General features: G+C 38.4%; 1 protein-coding gene across 5 annotated transcripts in view; it reads right to left on the minus strand.

The window, feature by feature from the left end:
• Nucleotides 1–16,817, minus strand: part of ANKRD12 (ankyrin repeat domain 12) — a 63,985-nt gene that overhangs the window by 1,618 nt on the left and 45,550 nt on the right. For all 5 annotated transcript variants that reach the window (XM_038175428.2, XM_038175429.2, XM_038175430.2 and 2 more), the window contains 4 exons: nucleotides 11,433–16,105; nucleotides 5,239–5,337; nucleotides 3,023–3,166; nucleotides 65–160 (listed from right to left, as the gene is read on the minus strand). In XM_038175428.2, coding sequence (XP_038031356.2) covers nucleotides 65–160; nucleotides 3,023–3,166; nucleotides 5,239–5,337; nucleotides 11,433–16,105 — 5,012 coding nt within the window. The remainder of the gene's footprint in view (nucleotides 1–64; nucleotides 161–3,022; nucleotides 3,167–5,238; nucleotides 5,338–11,432; nucleotides 16,106–16,817) is intronic.

Consider the following 16,817-nt stretch of genomic DNA (forward strand, 5'->3'; position numbering starts at 1 on the left):
GTAGTTTGTAGTGACATTAGAGGCACTTTTTCCCCTAAAGATATGGAGAGATGAAGATGTATACCTTCAATTTGTCAAACTTATCGTCAACGTCCTGTAACCACGACATAAACTGTCTCGCGTTGAATCGATCCCTCACTGATGTTTTGCTGTCATCAGCCTGCCAAAAACAAACAAAAACAAAGGGTAAGTTATTTGATAATTCATCTTAGACATGCTTTAAAAACATAGAAGCATACTTTGTGGGAGCTTCATAATCAGTGCTTCAGATGGAAAAATAAACTCCAAGTCAGTGAATCAAGGTTTGTATGTACATGTGAGCAAATATGTTGACCACCACTCTCACTGTCAGCCAGCTACTCACTAAAAAAGGTTATTCCCAGATTCCTCCCAGCTAAAGCTTTCCTCTATTTTTAAAATTAGAGTAGGAGGCTTCAAGATTTATGCCTTAAAGTCTTAATCAGTACAAGGCATATCTTCCACAAAAATTGCTATCTCTTTTCTCGTTCCTTTGAAAATTCAGTAACAAATTAAATGAATGTCCCCTAGGGGAAAAACAAAACATTAATCAAGGAAAACTTGAGCAATCTGACTTCACTGGCTGCACAAGTATTCAAAAGCAATTTAAAACAAAAAGTTACCACAAAAATCTGCAAAAGGGGATTTAAAAAATGTCTTATTTGTCCTGCCCAATGAAAGCTTTCAATACTTTAAAAAAAAACTATTTCATAAGAATCTGGAATATCACATTCATCCATTGTAAGAAACTAGATATTGCATAGCTAGTCCTAAAGCCAGACTATGTCAATTTAACATTTAAATAAGCATCACTAAACAGCACAAGCTCCTGTTACATTTTTAGAAAAGAAAGCCACCTCTTTTGCAAGAGTACATAGACTGCAGTAATGGGCAAGAACAGGGGGAAAAATGCAGACGCTGAGATCTCCAGAAAACAGCTGCCTGAGATTTCAGATGTTCCTCAAGGGAAAACTGACTGGAACAGAAAGAGCCCTCAGCAACACTGGTCTTGTGGTCCCACACTGTTCAGGTGAGCTGTACCCAGCTAACAGTCTGATCTCCTCAAACTTGCGCCTTTTTCCTCCCCCATCTTTGGTTTGGTGCATATGAGTACAGTTCTCAAGGTCTGCATGAGATTAGAAGCTGCAAAGGCAAGCCCTGAAACATCAAGAAATCCCACAGACACAGCTCCCAGACAGTCATGTTCCTACAAAATAAACCAGATCTCTGCTCGCAGATCTTTCCCAACTATTTGCTCAAATAAAAGTTGAGTTAGAAATGTTTCTTCATCGTAGAACAAGAGCTGCTAGATGGATAGCAGGAAAGCATCAGAATGAATTACAAGGGAATGATTTCTGATCTGTTTATATTCTTCCAGTGAAGATTTAAATTAACACATCGATTTCAAGCTGGCAGCTTCACACATTGTCTTCACTGATAATTAAAAATATATTTAATACTTTGGTGAACATTATGTGTGGTATTTTCATTTTCTAAGAAAAATTAGCACAGAGGTAAGGAGAGGCATTTTACTACTATTACTACCATTACTGTATGAGGATAGTCAAAACAGCAGCAGCATGGTGAAAAAAACTTCTCCCCCTATAAAGATCCTTTTGTCTTATATAATGATCCTATATTTGAATCGCATTTAAAATCAATTGAAAAATGTTAATAATAAAAAATGCAGATATGTAGAATACAAACGCATCTCAAGTTCTAAGCACTAATAGTAATAGCCTCTGAATTAGGGCAAAAAAATGATTCTGAAGTTCAGAACTAACAATGACTGTATTTTGACTGTTAGGAAAAGAGAAAATTCTCTTCAGAAGATGATGACTTAAAAATTTGTCGGTATAAGGCTTAAAATGGGAGAAAAATACAGCTTCCATAAAAGTGGTATTTTCTGCTGAATCACCTTCTTGTCCGCAGCTCGTTTTTTAAAGATGGAAAAAATGTAATGACACAGATTGAGGAAACGTTGAAACCTGTAATAAATGTGTAAGGGGTTCCAGGTCTCAAGTAAAATTCCACATGTCAGAAGCGTAGGTGTTTCATTTAAAAATGCCCACCATTCAGTACCTCAAAACTTTTATTACCTCTATAAAAGCCAATTTCTTCCTTGCATTACATGCTTCTCAGTCACCGAAACAGGTACTGAATGCAGTTTCCACTGCTGTTAGTAGAACCATTCACAGAATACTGACACCATGAAATCATATTCCCTACGAAACATGGCTGTGGTAAACTTCTGAGTGGTAGCCCACACAAGATATGCAGATTAAAAGCATAGTGCTCACCTTATCGTTTAACCAGAAACTAAATACTAACACTGAACGTGTAAACAACATGGAGCATGTAATATAGAGCTTGAGATGATTTTGAAAAAACCCTACTTTTATCTTGTAGAGTTCTCCATTTCACTGCTGGTCTTTTTTTTTTTTTTTCTTTTTCTTTTTTCATATAGAACAGTTCTAACGCCTGCCTTACAGAGAAGAAGAAAACCTTACACGAGTGTCTCCACAGACTATTTCCAAATCTTTCAAGCCAGTCTCACACATTGCTTTTGTCACTAGTCCAGAGAACTGGGATGCAGCAGTCTTATTTTCTGACATTTTTTTGTTTTGCTTAAGATGTATTTGTGAGCTTCCAAAACAGGTTCTATTTGCAATTTAAATTTGACTTCATAAAATAGAACAACAAACAAACAGCAGTCATGTTCCTATTTTATCTCTCACATCATTTGTGGAGGTGAAAGAAAAACAGACACAGTACAAAACAGAAAACCAAGAAAACCAGTGTACATACCTGCGCCCTCTTGTTATCGCACGCCTGACTTGGTGTGCAATATGAGGCCTGATCAAAATAACCTACAACATGCAAAGTCTTGATCCCAAGGAAATCAATGACAACTTCAGTATGGGAACAGAATTCTCTCCGAACGCTCAATTTGAGTCAGACTAGAAAGGTTTCTTGTTTGAAAATCTGAAACGTATCTCTTTACCTGAGCATCCAGAGGCACATTATACACCTCGGCATCCAGCAGAACAGTGCAGGCACTGAATGGTAGTGTTTGATTAGCTAGAGTTCTTGCTGCTCGATAATGAACGCGTAGAACTTCTTGCTCATTAGAAACAATAAGCTTTTCCTAATTGAAAAATGCAAAAGGATATAAATACATGGATAAAAAGGATATAAACGGTGATGCATTTGATATAAATTATTTCAGTTTGATTCATAAAAACATCTATGCATTTAAACATCTCTCTTTTAAGGCTTACGATTCTGAGAGGTGTGAGAGGTGGACTGACAGGGAAAGGGGTAGCTGTTTATCCAATCAACTCCAAAATTCCAGTTTATTGATGCAAAGAATGTTCCCTGCATCTCAGAACTGGAAACATTCCCTCCTCCCCCACTGCTGGGTGAATGCTATGCCCGTATTTTCCACTCAGTGCTGATGAAGCAAGCTGTAGTTGATGAAGGTGAAGGATGAAAGGCTGAGGCACAGGACTGGGATATAGGTTTGCAAATCTCAACTGTACGAAGAATTTTACACAAAGTCAGGTCAGGTACCAAGGCCAAGCAATATCCTTTGCAGATTTTTTATTTTGTTGTTTTTAATTAATAAAATAACATGCAGAACTCCCTAAGTTCATAGCTAGACAAAGTTTCTTGTCTCAGTTCAGGAAAGAATGTGCCTCAGCCTATCTTGACATACAGTTGTATAAAAGTGGATTCTATCTGAAGAGCAGTTTATTTGAGCAAAATAAATTATTTCGTATTTAAGACATAATAAAGGAATTTACTGCTCTGCAACATAATGGCTCTAATTTTTTATCAAAATAAAACACAGTGGATGAAAAAAAAAATAAGCCCATAAAACAGCACCTTTCCTTCATTTGGTCACAAGTATTTTCTTTCAGAAGTGAATACAGAACTTGAACCATATTTACATTCTTTGTGCTTGTTAATTTTTACCTAGCTTTACACTGTAATACCAAATTCAAGTAGAACCTCCTCCCTCGACTGGTTTGGTAATCCACATTAAAATTAACATAATCAAAAAACCCTACATTGTGTTTTAATGAGCTAGCTGCTTGTGTAAACTGTGTGGAAACCCTTAACACGCAGTCCGCATGAAAAAGGGGCCCTGCCTGTGTCCACAAGCAGTGTGACCAGACACCTAAGCCTAGGCTGCCTGGACAACACAAAGAATATTCTTAAACTAGGGATATTGTCTTAATTTCTGTGTTCAAATTCAGCGAAGCCTACACATGGTGTTCTAAAATAATTTTAGACAGTTAATGGAAGCAGAATATTGCAAACGGTGTTTTAGTCAGAACTTAGGAGAATTGCTCCACCTCCAGGGGACTGGAGCACCTCTCCTACGAAGAGAAGCTAAGGGAGTTAGGGTTGTTTGGCCTGGAGAAGAGATGGCTCCAGGGAGACCTCATAGGTCTATGAATACCTAGAGGCCTTCTATAGGCCTTCCAGTACCTCTCAGGCCTATAGAAGAGCTGGGGAGGCTCTGTCAGGGAGTGCAGTGAAAGGCCAAGGGGGAAAGGCTTTAAACTAAAAGAGGGCAACTTTAGATTATGTATTTGGAAGAAGTTCATCACCCAGAGGGCGGTGAGGCACTGGCACAGGCTGCGCAGTGAAGCTGTGGGTGCCCCATCCCTGGAGGTGCTCAAGGCCAGGCTGGATGGGGCTTTGGGCAACCTGGTCTGGTGGGAGGTGTCCCTGCCCATGGCTGCGGGGTTGGAAATGGGTGATCTTTAAGGTCCCTTCCGACCCAAACCATTCTGTGATTCTGTGATTCTAACTATGTGTCTTCTACCAATACAGAATTTACTGTTGTTTAAATTCTTTTAACTAAGTTCTGAAGTCTACAACGATTATTAGCCTTCACAACTGGAGGCTACTCTACTTCTTCCCCCTACCTGCTGCCCCTAGGGAAAAATCTGAGACACATCTTAGAGCAGTAAAGAGGAAAAAGCTGCTGTCTTACTGACTTGAGTATTCTGGTAACAGTTGTCCAAACTATCATATAACACTGAACTAGTTTTACTTATTTATATATTTACAAGTTGCTCCAATTCACAGATTTGGTTAGAAGGCAGTTTAGTTCTAAAACACTGTTAAATTGAGCAAAACCGTGTATCTATTGAAAAGAAAAACCCTGAGGTTGGGAAATAAAAAAACCAACTGCTTTATTCTTACCCTTTCAATACTGTGCTGTAAGCGTAGCTTCATCCTTACAACCTCCTGTTGTTTAAACAGTTCCTTAAGAGGGTCCGATAGCGAGGGAGGTGGTGTAATCTATGGAAAAAGTTTCATAAATAGTAGAGTGAATATATATTTAATGTATGTTCAACATTGCCTTGAGCAACTTGAGCATTTACTAAAAAAGCACAAGGTTATTTTTTTTAAAGGGAAAATGAATTTTGTACATGCCATTAATTATATGACATCAATCCATTTGCAATAAAAGGTTTTAAGGTTTCTTTACTATGAAGTTAATGAACCTGCCTGAAATGGCATTTCAAACCACTGAATGCTTTTAACCTACCATTGGAAGCATGTAACCTTTCTTTAAAAGACTTGTACATTAGAAGATATGCAACATACAACTTTCTTTCAATTTTAAAGACTTTTTAAAGTACCATTATTCATTCTGAAAAAAATACAGATACAAATACAGATACAAATACAATACAGATCCCTCAACTGTCAAAAAATAAGAAATGCATCATGAAAACATGGATGTTACTAGTTACTTTACACGTTGTATTATGAGTGTCAATCTTGCTTCTATACTCTCCAGTAACAAAGTGATTTATTGTTTGGAAGATTATTTCAGGACAATTCTTCTTCCAGCTGGAAGTTAACCAAGGTTTTTGGAATTAAAGAACACATTGGTTAACTAACTGTGGTGTATTCTTCACATCATTATGTAGTATAAAATTAGATGCAACTCCATGTTTCAAACCTCTGAACGACACACACTTCACTTCTCTCTTAATGAAAACTCTCCAGCTCTCAAAACACTGAGTTTATGGCACGTGCTATTTTATTATGCAAGTCATCAGTGTTAAAAAAAAAACAACAAACAAACACAAGAACAAAACAAAACACATGCACACACACAAAAAACCACACCTATGGCACTCATCTGTCTTAGTTATAGTGGATTTCATTATGTTTGAGTTCAGCATGAGGTATTTTGCAGTCTAGATTTGCCTGGAAACTTTGTATTTATGGCATGCTATAACATTGCTGCCTTATTTTTTCAGTAAAATAAGACAAGATGCTCCTAACTATACCATATCTTGCAAAGATCTCTCAGAAAGCTCAGTGCCTTTGTTAATAGAAAAGCATACAGCACAAGCAAAATAAACAATCCGTCAATAAATGTTGATTTGATGCAGCTAATTTATCCAGAAACAAAAATGTCAGAGTTGACAAGCATCCGTATCAGCTGAACAATTTAAAATTGTACTAACAAATGTTTTTCTTTTAAATTCACATACCATGTAATTTTGCAACACGGTAGAAAATAACTGGAAAGGACTGGATTATTTAGACAGTGAACTTGTATGCACTTTATTTAAATATCAAAGAAAACTCTCACCTCTGTGAAGCTGCTATTGCACAACAGCTTTTAATAAAAGTGTTTTTCAGATCCCAGAACTGTTTTATTAGATTACTGATTGGCCACATCTGTATTTTCTAACCAGTATTTAAAAAAGAAAATGGAAGTTTCATGCCACCTAGTAGCTAGCAAGTTTTCAGTAGCCAATCTCACTAAGACCCATGGCACAATAAAGTCATTTCAAGCAGCAGGTGGCACCCTAAAACCGTAAATCAAAAGGCACTGAAGTTTAGCTCTTGCTGACAGATTCCTTTTGCAACTCAGGATGTTGATTAACCATGCCTTGACTCTGTTTCAAAATTGAAATTTCATTTCCTTGTAGGACATAAATGTACATTCTAGAGATCCAACCATGCTAGAAGAACCGTACCACCAGGCTGAGGGCTTCTGAATTGCAATAATTGTGGCCTTCCAATGAAGGTTGAACCCCAAACACTCCCTGCAAACTCTCAGCAACTCTGTGCAAACACTACGAGCAGTATGAAAAGCAACAAGAGATATTTATGATCCCAGAGATTACTACAGCCTCTGGATAAATTTTTAAACACTTGATTCCAGTAAGCCTTACCTTGTCTTCTAAAACATAAAGCTCAGTACAGGACTGAATTTGTTTCCTGTAATCCCTCCAAATAATTTCTCCCCCTCTCTTTTTGGAAAGACTGGAAGAAAGCCTCAGATCCCCAGATTCTGCAATCTGAATTCCAGTAGTCTGACACCACCTACTGGAAATCCCAGATTGTGAACTGACGCCGGATTTGGACAGAGGAAATGAACTTTCTGGCCTCAAAGGAAACTGAAGTAAAAGGTTTCAAGGGAACCTGAGGACAGCCAGAGGAGTCTCACTGATCCTCTGCTCAGAGAGGCCGCCAGTAAGAAGACAACAAGAAGTGTGCAGGGAAAAGATGACCACATATGTTGGCACTGCAAGAAGAGAGCATGAAACAGGATGCCACAAGGAAAAAGTGACCTCAGTTTCTTGTATAACCCAAGTAAATTATCAGACCAGTTTCTTAAGGGGCCCAGGCTCCACACAGACCACCGGTGGACAGACGACCCCTGCCTTCTCACACGCTCTCTAATCCTAGGCTGAGCAGCTACCAAAGGAATCTGGGCAGCATCCAGCCCTTCACCTCTTTGCTCCACAGCACTAGCAGGCAGACACCTGAAGGGTTTTGTTTGGTAGCAGCTAGGGATCGAGACATACCTGCAACACATTACAATAAATTACAAAAGTTTCTTGCATGCTTTGCGTCCTTCTTAACGACTGCCACAGGATTAATTCTGTAAACCTTCAGTTCTCATTTGTGGCTGCTGCAAGAAAGAGCAGCACTTCAGCTAGCAGATTAACACAAACACAAAATTTCCAAGATTATTTGCATACAGCCCTCTCCATCTCTATCTCTCCTTGCCAACTGGCCTGCTCTGTTGCTGTTCCATCTCATTTATTTAGGAAGCAAGCTTCTGGTAACATCACTAAAATTAGCTTTACCACTTAAGTTTCTACAGCAATGCCAGGGAGACTGGACAGAATCCCTTTTATTAGAAACGTATCTGCTAGATAGCCAGGGAAAGCTGGAAATGAATAACCTTGGCACCTCTTCTCAGGAGGCAGTAGAGATAAAGGTGACTAAACCCCAGTAAACACACCGACGTAGGGCAACATAGCTAAGTACAATTTAAATTAAGTCTTAGAAGATTCAGATTTGTTTCCTTCTGTTTTGAACTAACCCGATATCACCTCTCTTATACTTCACATTTGCACTGCTAAGAGGGAAGCCACAATTCACATGTGACTATCATTACAGCCTTAGGTGATATGGGTCATAAATTGCAGTATATAAACAAGGTAGTGGAAATCAAACTTGAACACACCATCTCGTGCTTCCCACCTACAGGATGTTTGAAGTTCATCAAGATACACAGCACTGTGTCATTAAAATTCCAACGCAGAGAACAGTGCGTTACACAAACTGCTCCGAGTCTCAGAGCTAAATATGTTGTCTTCATGCAGACATTCACACAGTGATACCTAAAATACAGGAATGCTTTAAGAACAAATATCTGCCTTCCTGTAGTCTATGTATGAAGCAGGAATGAGGTTAACAGAGAATCACCTAAGGAAAAATATAGAAACAATCCCAACAGAAGGGTCATTTTACTGTTGCACGTTACATTATGCATATAATAATGCATAATAACACGTGCAGATGACTCCAGACTGGGAGGAGTGGCTGATACACCAGAGGGTTGTGCTGCCATCCAGAGGGACCTGGACAGGCTGGAGAAATGGGCTGGCAGAAACCTCATGAGGATCAAGAAGGGGAAGAGCCAAGTCTGCACCTGGGGAGGAACAACCCCAGGCACCAGCACGTGCTGGGGCACCCAGCTGGGAAGCAGCCTGACCAAAAAGGACCTGGGAGTCCTGGTAGACACCAAGTTGAGTGTGAGCTTGCTGCTAAGAAGGCCAGGGGTGTCCTGGGCTGCATTAGGCCACACTGGGGTGTGGGGTCCAGTTCTGGGGCCAAGTAAAAAGACGTTTTAATCCAAAATGTCTATTTCTACAAGTGACAGTAATTAAACAAAAGAAGCATTTAGATGATGAAACAAAATGAAAATGCTTAAAATATCTTCAGCATTTTTTCCTTATGTTCCTAACAATAGGAAGTAAAAAGCTTCACCCATTCTTAATGCCTGAAGGGAAGAAACAGCCCAGAAATCTAAACCAGATAAAAATCACTAACTGCAATCCTTCAAGTATACAAATCACATTTTTGTCAACCTGTTAAAAAGAAAAAACCTTTTAAAATTAATTAAAAGCCATGAGAATGGGGAGCATGTGTTCACCTCTGATATTTACTGGACATAACTTACCCGAGAAATTGGGCTACACAACCACTTAAATTTATCCTCATGAACTACAGAATCCCTATTAGACACATCAAGAGACAGGAAGGGAAGAACGAGGTTGTTCTAAATACCAAGTCATCACCCTCCCTTTCTTCTAGTGCCATTTATGACAGGGAAATGAGCTCCGTTGCCCAGGTAGAAGATGGATCATGGAAAAATGTAAGCTGCATTTCTTCACTTTCCAATTATCCCAAATTAAGCACTGAAGTTTGGTGCCAGAACACTCAGTTGTAGCTTGGAAACAGCAGCTGCTAGTCAAGTACATGCTATAAAAAATAAATCTTTGCCTCTGGTGATAAAGATATACTCCTGTGGCTGCAACAGCTACTTAGAAAGTTTTCTAGGCCAAGGACGGTCTGGTACGTTGTAACAAAACTCATAATACATTCTAGTTTGTTACAGACCAAGTAAAATGGTCCCACATACTCCCTCAGATTATAATGAGCTTCCTAATTTCAAAGAACTCTGGTCACCATCAGATGAGACAGAACTCAAGGTTAGAGTATGTACATACATCCTCTCTCAGGAAGATGGAGGGCACAGTGGACAAAATTAGAGGAGACAACTTACATGGAGATTATGACTACCTCTGGAATGAAGCACAAGCTTTAAAATGTACTTTTATGTATGAAATTTGTGTTCATTGCTTGATCAGAAATAATCTTCAACTCAATTGGAGAAAGCTCTACAGCATCTCAAGTAGGAGCAAGTTATCTTCACCGAACCAACATAGTAACACTATGCTATTCAGAAATAGAGACTGAAGACTGGATGCTTAGACTGTGCACACGAGCTTTCAGATCTACAAAGAAGCTCAGGCATTTTTGCCATTAGAGGATTAGGATAGTCTCCTCATTGCTCCTAAACTCAGATTTCTCCTTAACTTGACACAGTAATGGGCATACAACCAAATCCTACTGAATTCTGACATTATCAAGCTACTGTACGTCAGCCAAACAACTATTCTGGGAAATCAAACACACGGTCTCAGCCTATTTCAGCTCTTAAGTGTGTCTGTCAGCTTAAACCATTCAAATGGGTTTAAGCTAGTATGCTTTACCTCAGAACTAGACAAGTTTAAGTGTAGTCACAGTCAGTTAAAGAGCATCAGATAACAGATGGAAAACTAGAAAACTTCCTTCTACTCCCAGGAGTAACAATACTCGAAGGCGGCTAGCAAAAAACCCTCAATGCACAATGTGCTGGGTCCTTCCTCTTCCCCCACCTACATGCAGTATCAGGTCTGCTGAGGAGCAAGGAAAGGAAGTTTGAGTCGAACGCTACCAGGATTATGCTGACTTCAAAGTAGAGCCCAGCAGTTCCAGGTTATTGTCAGATACGTTGAGGGGCACCTCCCCAGCAAACAGAGATATTAACTGCACTTCTGTGCAGGCAATTCTGTGCTGCCTTGCACACAGGAGTCCCAAATTATAAGCGTCTTCTCTGCTGTCATAAGGAATATGCCCATGCCAGAGCCACGGAGAGCTTAGAACTGAATAATTTTTAACCAGATTATTTCCAGCAGAAATTTGGAGAAGCTCTAAACAACTGACCTTACAGCTTACTTTTGAAATGGTAGCTTCTACAGGAATAAACACTTTGAAATATATTTGTTTGCCTCTCACAGATTTCATGCATGATGGTTTGTATTGTAATGACTTTGACTCTACTGTTTGTATTTCCACCAAATGGGGCTTTTAAATACGACATTACTAGTCAATGTTAATTTGACATATTTCAACCTTATTTGCAGCACAAGTATTCAGAAGCGAGTTAGGAAATACATGCAAGTTACAAAAATAAAACCAAAACATGCCTTTCCTTGTACTGCATAATTAAAGACCACGTTACTTACAGTTGGAATGCATATCTTGCTCAAGGGATTGCCATCCAGTAGATACGATCCATTGAAGGTCACATATTCATCATAATATTGAGGTGCCTGAGGAATAACACTGCACAGTAATTTACGCTTCTCTTCTATCTTCTTCCTTATGTGCAAGTACTCAAAATACGGATTTGCTCTCTCGGAACTGTATGGCTGAATCTCTTCGAGTTTCAAAGAATCAACAATAGCTGCCAGCGACTGCTGGGTTTTCTCTTTAGCTTGCAGTAAAGAAGGGTTCACTTGCACAGGCTGAGGCACACGAGACACCTTTCTTTTACGTGGATGATGTACCTGAGCATCTTCATCTTCAGTTAATCTAATCCTTCCTTTCAGAGATGCTGATGAGTCAGTCTCCTTTTCTAATGTCTGCATGCAGCTGACAGGATTCTGCTTGCCCTGGTTTGCAAGCAAATTTGCTCTGTTTCTCGTGATTCTTTGAGGTACTTCTTGCTGTTCCACCTTCTGATCCTCAGCAATTTCTTCCTCTAGTTTAACTATTTGGCTGTATTTATGCACCTCTTCCTGTATAATCTGTTGTGAACTATTTTCCAAGTTGGATAAAGGGTACTGTGGTGGATCATCTGTCAACACATCGTCTCTGTCTTCAGCACAGGGTTTTTTATTAGCTGATTCGTTCCCAATTCCTGACATTCCTGAACTTAGTTCACAGAGATCAGTGTCAGCTTTATTATTAACAACATGTACTGAAACCAAATTTTCTTGCTGTCCTTTTTCATTTCTAATGTCTGCAATATCTGCTGTGTTACCATCTGCTTCAATCTGAGCATTCTTGCAAACAACTTTATTGAATGCATACAAATTTACATTTAACTGTGAACTGCCATCACATTCAGGACTATCTTTTTCTAACAATACCACAGGTAAATCATTCACCCTTTCACAGCTCTGTGAAGTAGCTTTCACAGAGCTCTCAGAATATACAGCAATAGGTGCATCAGGCTTCTTACTGTTTGAGGGGAAGAAACTGTTTTCCATCTCTCTGGTACTACTAGCATCTGTACTCAAAGCAGAAGATGCAGCTTGAACTACACTTTGTTGTTGTACAAATAATGAATCTTGACTGCTATTGCCTGGTAAAGAAATGTGTTTAGACATATCTGGGAGTGGCTGAATAGGTAAAGAACAAGGCGACTGTGAAGGAAAAAATGATGCAGATTCTTGAGAACCGGAATTTCCCTTGCTTTCAGCATGCTGAGGCAAAAATTCAGATACTTTTTGTTCTTTTAAAGTCCTGTTTTCAGAACTGTGCACTGCTATAACATTATTAGTATCTTGCTCTGATACACCGTAACCTGAGCTGTTATACTCACTGTTTAATGAATTAAGTCTGTCAAAAGGCACATCCCACGGTTTGGCTGGCTGAGTCACACCACTTTGACTACATGGCTCTAAATGCGTATTGCGTTCTTCTGAAGGGCTCATCTGAACAACATTTTTAATGGTAGTCGTACCCACTGTTACCTGCTTGTTGCTACCAGTTCCAGCTGGGGATGACTGCAAACCAGACATACTGCACTGAAAGTCTCTCTCGGGCACGCTACATGGTAGTTCTGGTTTAGGAGAAGTGCTCGCGTATGTCTGAATCGACAGTTGAGGGTTCTGGTTATTTTCTTCTGATATTCGAGGCTGTCTGTTGTGTTCAGGCACAGCAGCGGGCATGCTGCATCTTCGAACCTCTACGACAGGTCTACACTCATTTAAAACCAGTTTGACGTCTTCAACAGATGCCGATCTAATGTATGCTGGTGGAAGCCTGTTTGCGAAAGGCGGCTTAATCCGATCTGGCAACTCGGTAATGCCATCGGCCTCTCTTTCAAGAAGGGCTGGTGATTTGGCACTTGCCAAAAATGGCGATTGTGAAAAAGGCGTTTGGGATTCAGAACCTTCTAGCATGACATCTGAATCATATTCAATTACAGGCCTTGGCGTAGTTACTGTGGTATGGCAAGAATCCTCAGAGCTCGCAACTGAAACCATGGACACCGATTTGGAGCTCAGGCCCATCTTCTCACTTTCTGATTTGGGGGATTTATTTAAATTATCTAAAACCAACAAAGGCCTTATGACATTTACATTTCTTGTATCTACTGACTGGGACCTACTACTTGTAGCGTCTTTCTGCTGTTTTTCCTTCGTGCAAACATCTGGCAGCTCTGAGCTTTTCGAACGAATCAGTTCTTTGCTTTTCACTTCAGCTAATGACTGTTTGGGTTTTTCTTTCATCTTGTTGAGTTCTAAACAAGTGCGGTTTCTTAAGCGCTCCTTCTCTTTCTGTTTTATTTTTTCTTTGTGTTTTCTATGCCACTGCTCTATTTCCAGATCTTTAAGGCTAAGCATTCTTTCAAAACTAGTCTGCATTAAATCATCATTGACTAATCTTTTCTCTTTAGGCCGAGCATCCTTTGGTGCAGGAGATGGTTTAGGCTTAAGTTTCTCATGTTCAAGTTTTAGCTTATGTAAACCACTTTGATGCAGTTTATCTTTATGTTTGTCTCTCTCTTTGTATCTGTCTATGTCTTTATCTTTTTTATCCTTCTCTCTACCGTCTGGAGTTTTCAATAAATCGTCTTTTGGTTTTTCTTTCAAAGACGACAATTTGTCATGCGTTGTTTTGTTACCTTCTGTAATACTACATCTTCTTTCTTCTTGCATGTGTTTTGAGTTTGCCACTGCTGAGCTCTCTTTGTCTTTGGATTTGTCTTTTTTTTCAGATTCCTTTTCTTTGTCTTTACTTCTATTTTTTTCTGACTTAGTATATTCAGATTCTTTTTCAGACTGTTTCACTTTTCTTTCAATGCAGTGTTTTTCTTTGCTGTCAGCCAAATGTTTTTCTTTATCAACTTTTTCTTTGTCGTGCTTCTTATCAGCCTTTTCTTTATTTTTTTCTTTGTCATCAGTTTTTTTAAGAGTAGCTGTGCTTTTAATTTTATCGTTTTCCTTATGGCATCTTTCTGCTTGCTGGAAATTGGGCTTTTCCTTTCCTTTCTCTACAGTTTCATTTACTTCTGCTTTCTCTGTCTTGTATTCATGTTTTACTTTTTTCTCTTTTTCTGCATTTTTTCTTTCCATCTTGTCAGCATCTTTTTCTTTGGCTGAGGTTCGCTTTTCAGTCCTTTCTTTATTTTCTTTTAAATTCTTTTCTTGCTTTTCACTATCTGTTTCCTTTTCTATTAAGTGCATGCTGATCACCTCATCTTTAACACTAAGGCAGAACAATTCCATTTCTTTATCTGCAAGCGTAATTTCCTTTTCTTCTTTTGTATCTTTTATTTTTTCATCCTTAAGAAACCTCTCATTTTCCTTTTTGCTCTTCTCTTTCTCTCTTTCTTCTCTAGCATTTCTCTCCTTGTGGAACTGTCTCTCCTTAACTACCTTGTCTTCTTTTGACACAGCTTTTTCCAACTTTGATTTTCTGTCTGAAGAAAGAGATTCATGTTCTATATTTAACAACATATCATCAGTTTCATCACTTTTGAAAAAGTTCTCTTTCCAAAATTCTCTGTCAAACTCAATACTTCTTTGGACTTCTTTATCTTTGTGTTTATGTTTTTCCTTTTCCCCATCCTGCTCCTTCTTGTGCTTGTCCTTTTCTCTTTCTTTGTGCTTTAATTTATGCTTTTTAAATGCTTTACCTTCCTTGTCAATCTTTCTCAGGGTATACTCTGAGTTCTCAAACGTTGGGCTATTATCTTCATCTTTAATTTTAGGACTAGATTTTTCACCAAATTCTAACTGAAAATCTTTCTGATGATGCTTGCTTTTTTCTTTATGCTTGCAAGATTTGCCACTAGAACTTTCTACCAGATAGTCAGAATCAGTGTTGTGATCATACCGAACTAATTCGGATTGCAATGTTATTTCAGAGCCTCCTGGTGATAAGCAAGTTTTGGTGTTTTCTTGCTTTAATGCTGTTGCTTGCTTTTCACTTAATCCACAGGGATGCTTAGGAGATTTGCCGGCAGTAATGTGAAATAGGTGTAAAGAAGAATCTTCTTTTGGGCTGAAAGACTTCTTAAAAGTTTCTTCCTCTCTAGTTTTATCTAAAGAATCTAAAACAGAAGCAGCTATATTTGTTACTCTAGCATTTTCTTTTTCTTGCTTTAGTTCTTGATTCTCTTTATTTTTACTCTGATTTTTTACTTTCCTTTTAACTTTGCCTTTTTGTTTGTGTTCATTTGTAACAATATATTCCTTCTTCACTCTTACATCAGAATTTGATGTCTCTGAAATAGAGCAAGGAGAGACTATCTTCTTGTCCTGAAGTATTTCTTCATCTGAACTTTCAGAACTTGAATACAAAACTCTAGATGGTTTCTGTTTCTTGTTTTTAAGTGATTTTGAAATGACAACCTTTTCCTGTTTCACAAATAAGCTGTTCTTTTCAACTTCAGGCTCATCCTCTTTCCTTACGTCTTTTCTAAGAATATGTCTGTCATCACTCATTTTTTTCATTTCATCTTCATCATCATCTTTAAACTCATACTCATCATGAGCAGATTGAAGTGGTGCCTTACTAGGGACCGTTTGTTTGTTTTCGTTGGCTACAGAGTCTTTCTCTACTTCTGAATCAACGTTCCCCTCTACACTGGAAAGATTTACAGATGGAGCTTCTTCAGATTCTAGATGGAGAAAAACAGAAATTAGTTGAATGTTAATTGGACATTTTTCTACTTCAGTTCAGGACAAAAATGGAAATTTTACAGAAAAATATATAAAAAGAATATCATTAGGAACATGGTCTATTCAAAAAAGTGATCACCATTGCTGCTGTTCTTGTCACATAATAATTGATCCTCACAGAAACCAAACCAAAACATACCAAGATTTTAAATCACATAGTTCCTACCAATATGCTCAAATATCTTAAAACATGCTCTTAAATCCATTAACTTTTTTGTATGAAGCAAGATTCTTAGTGTGTTTTTCTATAAGATTATGAATTTTTCCAAGTAAATATGAAAATAAAGATTGAAGAAAGAGTGATAGACATACAGAATTTTTAGCAACAGAAGTCATGTCAGACCATTAATTCATGAGTTTCAGTACATTTTATAAAAGCATTAATCTTATTTTAGTCTCCATTTGTATCCCTAAGAGGTCTACCATATGAACAAAAGGGTAACGAAACAAGACATCTGTCATAGCGCTAAATAACTGAAAGAAGAAAACACCCTCGAAACACATAATACACTTTCTTACTAGAATTAGGCTTTTCAAGCAAAATCGAGAGAAACCCTCACACTTCACAGGTGTCACCCAGGTACATAAAGACATTGATTACCGTTCATATCCCAATCTAATACAAGCAACTCTTTAAATTTAGCAAACCTC

The sequence above is a fragment of the Anas platyrhynchos genome, chromosome 2 (genome assembly GCF_047663525.1).
Source record: "Anas platyrhynchos isolate ZD024472 breed Pekin duck chromosome 2, IASCAAS_PekinDuck_T2T, whole genome shotgun sequence".
NCBI lineage: Eukaryota > Metazoa > Chordata > Aves > Anseriformes > Anatidae > Anas > Anas platyrhynchos.